Here is a 17,298-nt window from a genome sequence, read left to right on the forward strand (position 1 = left end):
AACAGACACGAATTTCAACTTTTATTCTGAGGGGAAGTCTTAAAATGGGATTAAGAAGAGTTTAGGGAAAGGACATAAATGTTCATTGAATATCTTCTAGGGGTAGTATACATATGCTTCTTCGTTTAATATTTATAACAATCATAAGAAGTTTTTCTTAGCATCATTTTACACATAATGAATTTGAGGCACAGAGAGTTTAAACAAGTCCAAAGTCAAGAGTTATGACTCATATAAAGGTAAAGCAAGTTTGGTTACTTTATAGTAACCAAAGCTAGGCAGAAGTCCACAAGTTCTAGACCAAAACCAAGAGGCAAAATGTAGAAACTGACAGAGTAGCTGAAGTGATGGAAACTAGTACTGAGTGATCGGATTTCATTTTGCCATTGAGTGTAGCACATGGATTTTTAAAGAATTAGGCCCACATTTTCAGGCTTGTGTTCCCTTTTAAAGATATCAACTAGTTTGGCACAGTTTAAGTTACCAGAATATGTTTGCTAGTCATTTTTTAAATTATATAATTCTTTTAAAAATGAGAATAATACTGGAACTTCCCTGGTGGCGCAGTGGTTAGGAATCCGCCTGCCAATGCAGGTGACACGGGTTCGAACCCTGGTCCGGGAAGATCCCACATGTGTGGAGCGGCTGAGCCCATGCGCCACAGCTACTGAGCCTGTGCTCTAGAGCCCGTGAGCCACAACTACTGAAGCCCTCGTGCCTAGAGGCAATGCTCCACAATAAGAGAATGAGATGCCACAATGAGACGCCCACGCACTGCAATGAAAAGTAGCCCCCGCTCACTGCAACTAGAGAAAGCTGCATGTAGCAACGAAGACCCAACGCAGCCAAAAATAAATAAATTAATTAATTTTTAAAAATGAGAATAATACTGAGAAATACCCAAATAATTCCTATCAATCTTTTAAGATGATCAAGAGGTGAAAATGCCCACAGATATTTAGAATTAGAACTTGGCTAGATAACACAGCTCATTCATAAAATTCATTTGTTACTACCAGCCATTTCCTTTTCTGTGAATAAACTAAAAGTTAAAATGAAGGTTGCTTAAACTCTTTCCCTTGCTTTAAAAGGGAATATAGATAGATAGATAGATAGATAGAGTATAACTTTGGATACTGAAATAAGATCTAGTCTGATTTTAACTTCATTTCACCAGAGACAAAAATGTACATTACATAACATTCAATGTTTTTTTAATACCAATTAAAGTCAGTCTTTAAAGTCTTAAAGTTAAAAAAAAAAAAAAAAAGAGGTTACATTCTATTCTAGCTACCAAATAGAGTTCTACTTCTCTCTGTTTGTGAAATGAGTTATAATCTTGGTCTTGGGATGCAGGAATCCACCTCCACCTGTAGCCTCAAAATATTATTAGGTAGCTCTGGTGGTTTTAAAATATACCCACAAATTGTTTTATACTGCTCTCTTCAAAAGATGGGTCATAAGTCCCCTCCCCTTAGTATGAGCTGGATTTAATAACTTGCCTTTAACAAATAAAAAAGCTGGAAGTGATGGTATCTGACTTCTGAGACTAGATCTTAGAAGGCATTTTGGTTTCCTTCTTACTCTGTGTCTTAGACAACTCACTCTGGGAGAAGCCAAATTCCATGCTGCGAGGACACTCAAGCAGCCCCATGCGAAGTCCAACACGGTGAGAGACTGATGCCTCCAAACAGCTCCTCCCACAAGGAGCTGAGGCCTCCTGGCTGCGGCCACGAGAGGGAGTTTGGAAGCAGTTCCTTCGGCTTAGGCAGCCTTCAGATGCCATTTTAATTCCAACTTCATGAGAGACCCTGAGCTAGAATCACCCAGCTTTACCACTGCCAAACTCCTAACTCACAGAAACTGTGGCATAATAAATGTTTGCTATTTTAAGCCCTTAAATTTAGGGGTAATTTGTTATGCAGCAACAGATAATATAGTAGCTAAAGTTATATAATGGAGAAGAAAGTACTTGAAAATAAGAGCAATGCACAACATCATTAGTTCATCTTTAAGTGATCACATCACACGTAAAGACTATTTTTTAGTTGACACTTTCAGGAGCTATTTAAATAATCTGTCATTTTGGCCTCTTTTTTTTCCCGCCTTATGGTTTGTTCACAACTTTGCTTAGAACCACAGAAAAGTTGTCTGATGAAACCTAATGAGGGACCTGCCTCTGTTGCTTGTTAACAAGAGGATCACAGCATAACCTTAAAGCTCTTCCCTAGTCACTTGGTGTCATGACCTCAGTTAAGCTCACCAAAAAGCAATTCTGCTTTGATCTAATATACACACCTTTCCCAACAATGCTGTGCTGTACTGGATACAGTTTTAAGTATATATATATAGCCAATGAACTGTATGTAGTCCATAGATTTTTTGTTATTAATCTAATTTTCATCTTACAGGCTAAATGACTAACTCCCAACTCTAGATGGTGATTACACTGCTTGAGAATTGAAGGAGGCTAGTCTAGATTGTACAGTCAGAGCTGATTCCAGACATCATCCAACTCTGTGAGCACAGTTTGGGTCTAATATCTTAAACCAATTAGGATTCAGTATTAGCAGAAGTAACCATTTTAAAAATAAAGTATATCAGTTAGGAATACATTCAGCTTTGAGGAACAGAAAACCTAACAATAGTGGCTTAAACAAGTATGGGGCTTATATTTCCACACAATAAGAAGTCCAGACATAGGTGGTCCAATGCTGATGCAGTTACTCAAGAATGTCAATGATGAGTAATGCTCCACACATTTGCCTGCTTCACCATCCTTAACATGTGCCTTTTGCCCTGAGGGTTGCAAGATAGCTGCTAACTTACCAGATATCAAGTTCCAGCTCCAGGGAGGGTGAAGGGCAAAGGACAAAGCTTTCTCCTCATGAAGCTTTGCTTTATTTTTTTTCAAAAAAGAAAGCCCTCCCCAGGCATTTCTGACTACATCTCATTGGCCAGAATTGGGTTTCATGACCACCCCTAACTGCAGGGGAGGCTGACAATTCAAATACTTATCCTTACAGTTGCCATAGAAAAGAACATCAAGAAAGAGATTGATTGGGGGCTTCCCTGGTGGCGCAGTGGCTGAGAGTTCGCCTGCCGATGCAGGGGACACGGGTTCATGCCCCGGTCCGGGAAGATCCCGAGTGCCCGGGAGCGGCTGCGCCTGTGAGCCACGGCCACTGAGCCTGCGCGTCCGGAGCCTGTGCTCCGCAACGGGAGAGGCCACAGCAGTGAGAGGCCCGCGTACCGCGAAAGAAAGAAATTGATTGAAAGCGTATGGAGTGATCTAACACTCTAACTTTAGGGAACCTAAGGTTTTGAGGAATATACATATATTTTTATAAAAATATAAACATATATTTACATGTAAATAGATATAATAAAATATATTTTTATTATATATTTATATGTAAATATATAATAAATATATAAATATATTTATATATTTTATAAATATATTGTGTATAAATATAAATATTTATTTTAATATTTAAAAAATTCATTCATTCAGCAACACTTTTTCCACGGAAGTTGCTCAGGGAGAAAATGTTTTGGTGCATTCCTGGCTGGAGGTACTTGACATTGCTGAATACCACTAGCACTGAAAGTAATAAATGTTATCCTTCTTCTATATCATGAATATGAATGGTGCTCTGAAGGCTGAATGCAACCAAAGAATTTACATGAGAAATGAGGCATGAAACATTTTTGAAAATATATTAGCCCAAAGTCCGTATTACTGCATATTTTATACCCTTTTCAATATGCTACAGAAGGTTTGAGCCATCAACTGAATGCTGCCGGAAAAGAACAAACAAGAACAAGGATACAAAAATCAAGGCTGGGAGTCAAGTTGCCGCAAGATGTTCTTTATGGTCGTTATAATGATCACAGTACCAGGCAGCTGGCTTTGCTTCAAACTCTCCCCTTGAGCACTTCTCCTGCAAGCCTGGTCCTCCAACAAACTAATCCCAGGCCAAGCAGACAAAAATATTCACGGAGTAAAGTCAGTATCAGAGAAAGCATTCCATAAATATCTTCCCCCACTCCGGCCACTTGGTTCCTTGTACTTTCTTTTACTTCTGAGATCATCTTCTCAGTTTGAGAACATGAAGGAAGCATGTCTGGTTGAATGTATTGTGGCTGGAAATTCAATTCATGTTTAAATCTTTTATTCTGAATGTTTGTATTGTCCAAAATGTATTTTGTAGGCATGGTCCTAGGGTAATAATAACTATAATATGTTTTACATCTTATGAACTTTATCCCATGTTAATGATATTCAGTAAAATTGCCAGTGATATGAACATATTCACCCTTTTAAGATATTATTCAGTATTTTGATCCTTTCTACTTTTATATAGTTCTAAAAAGTTCTGTAATGAATGCATATCATTCCTGTAATATGGAACAACTCTCAACTTTGGTTTTTCCAGGAGGCTGTTCTCTTCCCAGACCAGACCTGAACCTAGTTGGAGCTTGTAAAGTGAAAATACGTGAGACATCAAGTCTGCAGACAAGTTCTCATCAACTATCTGGTTCCCAGAGTCTCATGGTTCATGTACTGAGCCTCCTCTGGAAACTCACATAAAAATACTGATTCCTGGACCTCAGACATGATAATTCAGTTGGACCGGGGTGTGGCCCAGAAATCTGCATTTTAAAAAAATACCCTAAGTTATTTGATATAGATGGTCCCCAGGCCACACTTGGAGAAACGATGCTCTGGTAAGTCATTTGCTCACATGATGAGAGGCCACAGTCTATGCCAAAGTCCATCCTTATGGATTCCACCAAAGGGCCAGTTTCCCCTTCTCACCAGAGAATGGTTCCCTCTCTCCTTCATCTTTCAAAGGGTAAACTGCTTCTACTTTTCTTTTCCTCAGTCACAAGGAGTTAATATATTAATAATTTTCATAGCGCTGCTTAATATTTAATAATACTCTGTTACACTGAAGTATTCTGTCATACAGAAAAAGTGTTTCTTAATTAACTAAGCTCAACTGAATGCCTACTGTGAATAAGAAGAGGGATATTAAAGATAGATAAGATCACCTCCCAACTCTCAAATGAAGATTTCTAGATTAGATAGCTCCTGCCTATCTGTCACTGGGTATGAATTCCCTCAACTAATCTTTACTGATAAACTACATAGTACATTTGAATGGTTACCATTCTAGAAGAATCATTTCTTAGCCAATTAAACTGTACAGAAAGTTTGGTGTTAAAGATTTACCTTTAACCCTTTAGTCTAAGAATGTTCTATATCATTTTCTTATTTCTAAGAGATAGTTCTATTTTTCTACTAAAGACCTAAAGAAGAATTCCTCTGGGCACAAAACATGTCAGGGGAGCTCTTACTATAAACCAGTTGTTATTTTTTCCTTGCTATCAGACAGTGTTTCACTTAAGCTCATCTAAATTTGGGAGGATGAGACTGCATGTTTCAGAGATAATCTACCAGCTGTGCTCGTGAAAGGGTCATTAAATTCTTGCAAAGAGTAAGAGGAGAAGGAAGGGGAAAGAGAAGAGACGAGGCTCTCTAACAACAACTAAATTTTTAAAAACATCTCTTAAATGCCAGCCATGAGGCTAAGTGCTTTAATGAAGTATTTCACTTAATCCTCATGACAGCCATGAGATATAGGTTCTTTATAGATTGATTTTACAGATGATGAAAACTGAGGCATCGAGAGATTAAGTAAATTGCCCAAGGTCATATAGCTACGAGGGCCAAACTAAGACTCCAGCAGAGCCCTGTCTGTTTTCAGAGCTCTCAACCGTACACTGCAGGAGAACCCATTGGTTGACAGACTTCCTGGCAAAGTGCAAGCTGGCGCAGCAGCCCTCTCTCGGGAGCATAGTTCTATAGCTCCGGCGGCATCAGAGCAGCCAGCAGGAGCTGTGCTTGATCAAAAGTTACGGTCCACTGTCTAACTCATCGGAGGACCTCCGACAGCCTCAGAAATCAGGCTGGATTTAGGAATTTGAGTTCCCTTTCCTCACCAAATCAACCCCTCATAATTCATATGCTACCTACCAACTGCCTGTGGATCAATCTACTGTGCTGAGGAAGGTCAGTTCTAAATTTTCTAATAAAACCATCAGAATGATTAAAGAGAACCCTATGGCTGTCAGAAAAATATCAAAAATCAGTATGATGACTGAGTTGGCCCTATTGACTCATATATGATTTTTTGTTACAGGGTGAATAGCAATGATTTGGCTGTTAATTAATGCTATGTTGTTATTATTAGGGAGGCCCAAGGTTCAGACATGCTTAATTGCTTGAACTCCTGGGCTAATTAATGCAAGTTTTAAAGGGCTATGTCAGAAATCACAGTATATGTTTTTACATCAAGCATAAAACATGAGGGACATGCCCCTCACTGAAGATTGCCAGAGAGTTCTAAACACTTAGCACAGGTTTTGCCAGAGAAAATCCCAGTATATTAATTTATCAAGTTCAGAGTTACTTATCAAGAGGCTATAGAGCATGATGTTTTGCATAATCAAAATGGTTTATTAACTCATCATCATTTAATTTTTTCATTTATATTCCAATTCACAGAGACATAAGCCTATGAATTACAAAACAGCCTGCAGTAACTAAATACAAAATAGCTACAAAGCTAAGTATTGTACACCACGTACACAACTATAACAAGATGATTTTCACCAAACACCATGTAAATGTTGATTATTTACATTACCTGATAAGAAGTGCCTTGGAGTTTTTTTCCTTGAAGAGTATGTCTATTATTACTCAAAAGAAAATCATCTTCATTTAGATCTATGAAAAGAGGTAAGCGTTACACAGAGATTATCAGAAATTATAAGATTTAAGAAGTTTAAGTGCAATTGAATACCTAAAAATTTTCTTTAGTCTATTAAGGCCTTATATTGACTAGACCATGAATGTTTACTTTCTTAAAGATACACTGTTCTTATAAGAAACCAATCAAACTAAAATAGAAATTTAACAAAAAAAAAAAACAAAGGATGCCTCTGACCAGCTGTGTCCTTGAGCAAGCCATGGAACTTTTCTGGGACTCAGTTTCCTTCCCACTTATAAAAGAGTAGCATCTGAGCTACTAAACCACTTCTAACTCCAAAATGCTATGAGGTAATGTTATCACCTCACTTGTTTCTGTTAAACCGAGCTTTCCATCCCTGGCATTTTGAGCTTCATTAGCTTATGTCTTCTCAACATGAATTATTTATGTTGAAATTCTTCTCTGCCTGCTTTGGTAAAAGCTTTGGAGTGTGTCATCCATTTGCTTGCAGCTAAATGAAACCTTTTCAAAAGATAGCAGCATTTCCCTTTCAGGCCCTGTAAAACGGGCTCCATTTATATAAATCTGACATACACAGTGCGCTAAAAGAAGACAGGACTTCATGGATCACTTACTCCAAGCCCCGTAGTTTACAGATGAGGATACTGAGACCCACAGAAATCACCTGGCCTCCAGGCCAATGACTTTTTCTTTCACCTTCACTCCCTTTTACTTCCAGTCACTACTACTACTTCAAGTTTCCACTATTCCTCATTCTTGTATTCTGAGGGGGAGGAAGGAAGAGGCAAGGCCTACCTTCCACGCATAGTGAAAAACAGAAGCAGGTTTATCCCCCCATCCCCACTATAGCTATGGTTAAAAGATATATTAAATTCACAGCTCAGTCTCAGAATTATTTACACCACCTAGTTAATATTTCACATCAGAGTCACCACACTACAGGGCTCCAGAAAATGCTGAAATTTTAAAATGAGCTGGTTTTGTGATCTGCCTCTTTGAAGAAAGATCTGCCATCACACAGAATGGTAGAAACAGAGTTTTTACATCTTTTTCTTAAAATTTATTTTCTGTACTTAGAAAAAAAAAATCTTTCCTCTGTTCCTATATTCCTTTTCAATTCTTTTCTTTTTTGTGATCCCTCGAAACTGAATTTTGGAGAGCTCCCTCTATAATTACTCTTTTGGGCTCAGGAAAACACCAGTGAAGTAGACTCCTGTACTCTCGAATCTGGAAGCCACAGAGCGAGGGATGGGCACAATGCATTTATATCACTTCCATAACAGTGCAAGGCAGTAAGATGAGTGATTCATACACTACGGTGGGAAGAGAGCACCAGGACCCAGAGTACTCCCAGAAGATGCAGGGCCCCAGTGGAAGCTTGAAGAATGGAGATTGTTTGGAAAGGCAGAAGAAAAGGAAAAGTTAGATACAGCAGCAATACTGTGAACACTAGCCTATAGTGTGGAATAAGTGGAACATGTTGAATTAAATGTAGAAATTGAGATTGGTCACGTCAGAGGGCAGTTCTAGATATTGCACAAGAGGAGGTGAGCCTGGGTGGGTGAGTAAGGCCAAATGGCAATGGACCTTGAGTGCCAGGTGGAGGAATGTGGACATAACCCACGAGACCAGTGCTGCAAATATAAACATCTACAGAAGGCAAATAAGTAATTTAACTCAATGAAGTGAATTTTGTCAAGGAGACATTGGGAGATCTGTGGTGAGGTGAAGGTCTGTCCGCCATTGCTAACGGGCAGCCATTGTTCTCAGCTCTCTCAACAGAAATCACCTCAGACTTTGGACCCAGGATTGGCAATGTCCCTCATGTTTCTCAATAGAGTATAAATATATGAATTTTAAGGTAAAATTTCTTGATTTTTAAAATACTGTACGGCCTAAACAAGCTTTTTCTCAAAACAAATTTATTTCCAAAACTACCCATTTGTGGCCTCTGCTTAAAAAATGGGAGATTTATGAGGGTTTTGGACGAAGAAAGGGACACCAGGAAAATGGCATTTTATGAAGATTAACTCTTTGTTTTGTAATCTTATACATTTCATTTATTTCTAACCTCCCAAATGTTACCCTGCCAAAAACATTTATAAAGATAGGAGCAATTTGGTCCGAAGCAGCAACAAAGGCAATAGTTGAATTAGGCAATATGCAGGTTATATTTTCCAAAGACAGCCACAACAATATCTCCCATAGCACATGTTCTTCTGCAATGTGACCTTAGCACTCCTCCACCAAGAAATGGAGTTTAATTCTCCTTCTGCTGAATTGAACTGGCCATAGTGATTTGCTTGTCACAGGAGAGTGCAGTGGAAGTGATGTGTTGTGACCTCTAAGTCTGGGTCAGAAGAAGGCTGGCAGCTTCTACCTGGGTCTCTTGTAATACTCACTCTCAAGACACTTCCTTGTGTGATGTGTGAAGCTCCCTCTCATGTCTTTCCCTCCTGAAACCCAGGCTTTAGCCTGGGAGAAGCTCAAATTACATGGAGAGGCCACATATTAGTTCTCCAGTTGACAGTCCCAGCTGAGCCCTGGGATAACCTGAAGTTATCCCAGACAAGTACCAGACATGTAAGTGAAGAAACCTCTAGATGACTCCAGCCACCAGCCTCAGTCATTCAAGTCTTCCTAGAGGAAGCCTCAGACGTTGTGAAGCACTACCCTGACTGAATCTCTGACTGGCAAAATCCATGAGCCGAATAACATTTTGCTTCACGTCATTACGTTTTGGGGTGGTTTGTTGTAGCAATAGATTATCTGTACATGCATGAACTACATCAGCGGGTCACAAAAGACAGTGTACATAAGAATGTATCTTCCAGCATAAACATTCGGACTCCAACTGCCCTTCAAATGCAGATGCAGGAAAAAAAAATGGGATTTGATTAAAAAAGCAATATCTCTAATCAGCTTCTAGGTGATTCTAATGGAAATTAGACTTCGGACCATACTCATGTAACTATAATTCTAGTAAGAACTCTCCTAAAGAATTGAAGGGATACCAAGATTCATTTGTATAAAACACTAGAACTCAGAGTGTTCTTGTCATTCAATTCAGAAAGGCTTCCTTAGAAATAAAAGAGGCCTGCTGTGGCAAGCAGCCTTTGCTTAGGAAGTTTATTCCCACATCAGAAGCAGACATTCAGGTGTGAGATCAGACTTCTCTCTGTCATTCCTCACGTAGTCCAGTCTAAACAGAGTTAAAGTACATGCTCTTGGGAAATAATGTCTCAATCAAATTGTGGTCCCTGAAAATTAAGCAGAACGGTAAATGCACCTGTGACTCTATACATTCACCATCTTGAAAATGAGGGTATCAAGCCAGTAAAGAAGAAGACTGAATAAGATCTCGAGAAGTTAAACTGAAATATTTATATGCTTATGCTTACTCTGAAAAGGCTGGCCAAGTAATGATATTGACTAGAATTCAAGAAAGAATATTTCAAACTAATGGTAACTCCAGTGTTACCCTGGAAGGTCCTAATGTCTTTACCAATGTGGTTTTTATAATGAATCTCATCAAAATCATACGTAAAGAGGATTCATTTTAAAAATAATTTTGCAGCAGCATGAGTAGAGTGAATTTTCCTTCCATCACGAACCATGTTTCCTGAATGTATCCAGCCCCTTATATCCTTTACAAACATAGCCAATTATTTTCACATATTTTCTGTTTCATGGAATAGTCTATCACAGTAACACCATTTGAAAAAAATCTCTAAATCTCCAAGTGCGTTTTGTTTCCTTTACCATTTTTTAAATTTTGCTTTGTTTTTATTCTTTGTACTTTTTAGTATAAAATAATGAAAACCCTGTTCTTGAAAATATCTTTACTTAAATCATAACTTGATCTTGGGTAAATTCCAATTCATAGATTTCAAAGTTTATTCTTTTCAGGCTTTTTTCCCCCCCATAAAACTAAGGCCAAAATAAATTTAAATATTTTTAAAATCGATTTTAATTTTACTAAAATGAATATTATGAATATTCTGCCTGTTTAGAATGCTAAAAATAAAACAATTAACATGAATTATAGATTAATTTCCCTTGATACCTAAATTATGCCAAGCTTTCAGTTGTAAAGTCCTGAGCACTCAATTTAAGCTGCATGTATTTTACAGATGTAGTCCCAGTATCACAGATGTAGATTTAGATGAAAGTATTCTTAGAAGAAGGAAATGGACTACAGAAACTAAAAATGCTTCTGGCTCTCAACTATTGTGATAAAATTTGTCTTAAGCAACATAACATAATCATGTTATTGGGGTATGTGAATATCTTTATGGATTAAAATACCAGGCACAAATCCTTGGCTAAATATAGCCTGTGGCAGTTTCCTTCATCAGGCTCAATACTCTTCAGGACTGAATTGCTGTTAATATAACTTGTGTCATGTGGAAAGACCATTTTGATATTGAAATTGAGAGGAATGGACTTTTTTTGGTTCTTGAAGTTTGTAATAGATTCTTTAGGAGTTTATGTCACTCCTATCATTTCCCTATAGGTTTTCTTCTGTTTTATTGAAAGATGGTCTTTACAATTTCATCATTAGTATTCAATAAAAACACGGGCTGTGGGTGATAACAAAAATGCACTCACCTATCTTCACCTCAGTAAACTTCACAGTCTGCCTATCCTCAGGCCCAGTAAACCACTCTTAAGTAATTATGCAATTAACAGCTAAATAGTAGTGCTTAAAATGAGAAAGAAATATTGTAGGTTGATATGTAGGGCACAGGTTGCTTAGAAATACCCTGAGCCTTCCAAAGGAAACTACTACACCCATAAAATTCAAGTCCACAACTTGTGGCTCTCCCTCTCCCACTAAATGTCTCCCTACAATTTACAATGGAACCGACAGCCTTGGTCTCAGGCCATCAACTCTTTCTAGCACAGCATTAATCCCTAAGAAATGTCCTGTGACTCAGCTGGTACTGCTGAAATGTCAGCTGAACTTCTTAGGCACACATGCACACACACACACACACACACACACACACACACACTCACACACATACACAGACTGAACACAGGGGTGCTTAAAAATCTGAGAAATATCAAAGCTGAAAAGTCTTCTTTAAAGGCTTCTTTTTTGTTCTCTGACAATGAAAAGATCACTAATCAGAAGCACCTCAACTCAGGCCAAGATTTTTTGCTGCTTTGTCAGTGTAGCTATAATAGAATTACTTACCTACTCCTGCTAAATTTAAAACAAAAACAAAACCCACAGCATTTTACAAAAAGGATGTTAAAGAAAATAGAATACTTGAAGAGTTTTATGGCAAAATTTATGACTAAAAATAATCTGTAATATAGTTATACCTTCTTTATTCACAGATTAATGTACAATAATCTAAAAGTAACACGTGCTTATTAAAGAAATGGATGAATGAATGGATGGGTGGATGAATGTTTGATTAACTAACTGAGGTGTGAATGAATACAGCTAGCATTCATGAGGTGAAGACAGAATCCAATCAAAACACAATATTAATAAAAGATTTCCTATAATTAAAAGAAAATATCTAAAATAATCCCAAAATGTTTCACCTATTTATTTATTTATAATGGAGAAATCTGTGAATATTTAAAAATTAAGTTAAAACTATTTACCAAAACATTATTCAATCTTGGATAAAATTGATATATTTCAAAGGAAAATGATTATTTTCATAAATAATTACTTTGTAAATCTATGAGCTCCTTCATGGAGCTCAAAAGGCAAAATCTGAACAGAGTGTATAATCAAACCATTAAATTCCTGATTATAAAAATACATTATAATTCCCTTTGTCCCCAAATATTAAAAAATCTTTTAAAATTAAAAATCAGAAACTCTTAAATAATCAATAACTAATATGAGCAATTATTTCTTGTTCCAGTAACATTGGAAGGTGAATACCAAGCAGATCAGCTTTTTATGTTCTTGTTCATCTTTCTGAACTCTTACGACTTTCTGTTTTATTCATTACCTTCCCAAAGTTAAGTAATTTTAATTATGAAGTCTTTTATTATTAATACATTTTCCTATACCTGACTGCTAATTTGCTTTTCTTGGGATTTTTTAAATCATAAAATGACATAATTTTGCATTAATAGTCAAGTTTATTTCTCTTAAATTCTTAAAGAAAACCTAAAAATCACAACTGTTAATGTATTTTTGCATTCTTTTAGACATTAAAGACTTTCAAATATTTTTGCAACTGATTCTTTGCTTCAACAGGCAACTTAATTACATTCTACTTCCTTTTTGCATGTCTGTGTGTATCTACACACACACACACACACACACACACGTATATATTCTATTAATAATGTATACATTCTATTCTATTAGTTTTTCCTTTTTAAGTAGACCACAGTGCACTGCTTATTTTAATGAAGAAAGATGTAAATTTTTCTTACCTGCCCTTTAAACTGCTTTGGGAAAATGCAAAGTCAGCTGAACTAAATTTAGCAATTACCTTTTAGCTGACAGAGTCTTCTGATGTGGGAATCATTCTCAGGCTTGCTGGGTTCCTGCCAAGTTGTGTCATTCACAGTTTTTCCCTCTAAAGCAAAGCAGAAGATTGGTTAGAAGAATTCACGGTAACATCTGTGTAAGAAATTTGATATCAAAACAAGTTCAGCACACGGTTGTAACTTGGTAAGTAATATGTTAAGAAACCATTGTGGGGCTTCCCTGGTGGCGCAGTGGTTGAGAGTCCGCCTGCCAATGCAGGGGACACGGGTTCGTGCCCCGGTCCGGGAAGATCCCACATGCCGCGGAGCAGCTGGGCCCGTGAACCATGGCCGCTGAGCCTGCGCGTCCCGAGCCTGCGCTCCGCAGCGGGGGAAAAAAAGAAAGCATTGTGGTCCATTCTGGGGAGTTCTGGTCCCTGATGGACACTCCCAGATGTTCTGTGGGCTCCCATTTATTTCCATAAACTACATAAGCACTCAAGCATAGATGGTAGAAGGTTGCTACTGAAATACCTCTTGATAGCTTTTGATTACATTATTCTTTGGAGTATTTTTCTTGAATTAATAACCATTTATTTTTTATACATCAATTAAAGTAGCTCCACCCTCCACATTCTTCACTGTTTTTTGGGTTTTTTTTTTGGCGGTACGCGGGCCTCTCACTGTTGTGGCCTCTCCCGTTGCGGAGCACAGGCCCCAGACGCGCAGGCTCAGCGGCCATGGCCCACGGGCCAAGCCGCTCCGCGTCATGTGGGACCTTCCCGGACCGGGGCACGAACCCGTGTCCCCTGCATCGGCAGGCGGACTCTCAACCACTGCGCCACCAGGGAAGCCCTTTTCACTGTTTTTAACAAAATGATTAAGTAAGCGTGTAGAGAGAACATTGAGTTGTTTCAAGAAACGCTTAAGATCCTTGACTGGGAGAACCATGATTTTCCCAGACTTGTCCTTCTAACACGTGGAGCAGGGTCTAGACATGTTGTAAAGAAGTGAACTGCACCAGAATAAAGAACTGGAATCCCTTCTAATCTGTTTACTGAAGACTAAGCATCCCACATGCTGTATCACACCATTGATAAAGCAAATTTTAAATAATGCGACAAAAGCATCACACAAACTCAGCATGCTGTGCTGTTTCTAAAGTCAGTATTTGCTCTCATATTTGACTACAGAGAAGGCAGGTGATCATCAAGAATTATATTAGCATGGACACATCTAGAGTCCTACGTGCACAAACTGAATATGCTATGAGAAGGGCATATATAAATGGAAAATAAAAGAGTGACTACTTCCTTTTATTTCAGATCATGCACTATTCAAATCAGGGCTAGTATTCAAAATATTTAGCAACTACTGCCCACAGGGCCTTGACTAATGAGATGGGACTCAGCCCCTGTAGATGTTGCCACTGGAAGAATATCAGACCCAATTAAAATGCAGATGCCCTTGGTAGATGCATCCATGGGCGATCATGACTTTGGCCTGAGTGTGCTTTTCATGCCCTATCCAGGAACCTGGTTTTGAAAAGAGGAAAAAGGGGATTTGAGCATCCGACTTCTAGGTGCTGCTGGGGAAAAAGGGTACCCACAAGTTTGATGAACTGCATAAAAAATGAATTATTAACTGAATAATCCAGTTGTTTTGTCACTACAAATGTTTTATAATTCGTATAAAACATTCTATTTTTCTATATTCTGTCAAGGAAAGAGAGATATCTTCCATTAACTTTCTAAAAATAATTAGATATTTACTTTAAAATTAAAATACAAATCAAGCCAATTGCCCCTATTATTACTATGGGTACTGTAACCACAGAAACTGAAGAAAAGCTCTGGTGCTTGAAATGCTGAGGAAAGTCTTTCATAATTCAACCATTTTTTATTTCTTTTTTATTCATTCCTAGATTCCTAGATATGAAAAGATATCTAAGAGATCATCTTGAGCATGGACCTTCCAAGCTAAAGTTGGGAAATTGGAAGATAGTCAGCCAATAAGCCAAAAAGAATTATTTTTTTAATATAAAAGGAAATTATTCTGAATAAATCAATGGTTTATTTGTCTTAGCCATTTAAAATTAGAATGGAACCACATTTCTTTTTTTTAAATTTCTTCTATAAAATTCAAAGACAAATCAATTTGACTTTCATCCATTACTTTCTGTTGCTTTATGGCATTAGCAGCAGAAAATCACTCTTAGAGAAAGAGAACATATCATTTGCGTGAGTAATCTTATGAATTACTAACCAAATACTTTGCTTTCAGACATAGATCTCCGGATTGACCTAGAAAAAAAAAGAAACCAATATTTAAGTCTAGATTTAATCATTTATATTTTAAGTGAACAGAAATTAGATCACTTAGACATGTGTGCAATGTCCTGGAGAGCAGGAATAAATTCTAAGTTCTACATATGGGCCTGAATCTTCCTGACTCTGGATGGCAAAGTACAGCTAATACATATTGCCTGGAAATTTCCGTGCAATATGAAGAAACTAACTTTCATAAATCTCACTACCCCACCCCTGCAAAAAAAAAAAAAGGGTAGGCCATTTCTACATGAATGCATCTCAAGATAATCAAATAGTTCATATGGGAAAGTTCTTTTTCAAATAATTCTATTCAATAAATACAGAAAGAACATTGCAAATTGAATGTAACTATTGTACAATCCCTAATGAAACAATAAATCGGGGCAATAATTACCAGTTGCTGTTAAAGTTTTTAATTGAAAGGCCGATGGGCAACTTAGTGCTGGATGGATCAGTCTGATACCATCTGAACCCACTAAGCAACTTCACAGTTGTAAAAATAGAGACAACCAGATATATGAGCTTCCAATGTAATGCAACAGGAAATATACAGTCACTGATGACCTACTTTTAAAATATATATAGATAGATAATCAAACTTGAATCTTATCAAGCCTGGAGATCTAACTAAGAATTTACAGGAAACAGAAGCGAGAACACATGTTTAAAACACACACAAACACACACACATATACACGCACACACACACACACACACACAAGGATGCAATCAGTAAAATTAAAAAATATGGAAAATTCCTCAGAACGAATAATCCAGTTTCTTCAGCAGATAAATGGGGAGAAAAACCTATAAATTAAGAAACATGAACAAAATGCATCACTTGGATCTTCTTTGGATCGTGATTCAAATAAACTAGCTACTGTTAAAAAAGCTCTTGAGGCCATCGGAGACATTTTAATACTGACTGTATACTTGGTGATATTAGGTTATTTTTCTTATTTTGTTCTAGTACGGCTGTGGTGTTGTGGTTATGTTTAAAAACAACAATTCTTGTTTCTTAATGATATACTGGAACATGAAATCGTCTGATATGCTTTAAACAAAACCCAGTGAGGGGGGTGGGAGTGGGGAGTCAGATGGGTAGCGATGAAATAAGATTGACTATAAATTGATACTCGATTATGTTAATCAATTTACACATTGGGTGAACACACACACATAGTGTACATGTAAATAATTTTGTTAGAGCTGGAGTGTTTTCCATTATTCAGCTTTATTTTAAGCTCAGGGTTGTAAGCAAAAACTTACATATATAATGTTTCTTTTTTTCTTAACCATTTTATTTTGGTTTGTTTTAATTTTTTAACGCAAAATGCTCATTCAGGACAACTCTTGGGAAGTAACAGGTGTTCCCAATAAAGCTACTTATAATATTATAAAGTGAAGTAGGTGCATAATGACAGGAGAGGTTATTCCCTTCAGGGGAGTGATGGACAAAAGAATTGAGGAACTCAGGAAAGTCTTCAACTTTAACTGGTTGGAATCCGAGGAGCATGTTAATTGATTTGGCTTATGTTTGAAGATTCCTAATTCCTAATCCTTAATTAATCCTAATAATTAAGGATTCCTAATTCCTTCTGCCCCTCCATGTTTAGGTATCATCTAATCTGTAGAAGCATCAATCGTCAGCCAATGGCTGTAATTTTGTTTAAGTATTTGATTTGGGATGAGTGAGTTCCTTATCCATGGAT

At 37.3% G+C, this 17,298-nt stretch overlaps 1 protein-coding gene across 1 annotated transcript in view; it reads right to left on the reverse strand.

Moving 5' to 3' along the window:
- LOC101286414 (SAM domain-containing protein SAMSN-1) overlaps positions 1 to 15,559 on the reverse strand; it is a 109,563-nt gene extending 94,004 nt beyond the window's left edge. The window contains exons 1-3 of the mRNA XM_033417835.2: positions 15,522 to 15,559; positions 13,280 to 13,366; positions 6,720 to 6,799 (exon numbers count right to left, since the gene is read on the reverse strand). Coding sequence (XP_033273726.2) covers positions 6,720 to 6,799; positions 13,280 to 13,366; positions 15,522 to 15,543 — 189 coding nt within the window. The 5' untranslated portion in view covers positions 15,544 to 15,559. The remainder of the gene's footprint in view (positions 1 to 6,719; positions 6,800 to 13,279; positions 13,367 to 15,521) is intronic.
- Positions 15,560 to 17,298: the final 1,739 nt, after the last annotated feature.

The sequence above is a fragment of the Orcinus orca genome, chromosome 5, assembly GCF_937001465.1.
Source record: "Orcinus orca chromosome 5, mOrcOrc1.1, whole genome shotgun sequence".
In the NCBI taxonomy this organism is placed as follows: Eukaryota; Metazoa; Chordata; class Mammalia; order Artiodactyla; family Delphinidae; genus Orcinus; species Orcinus orca.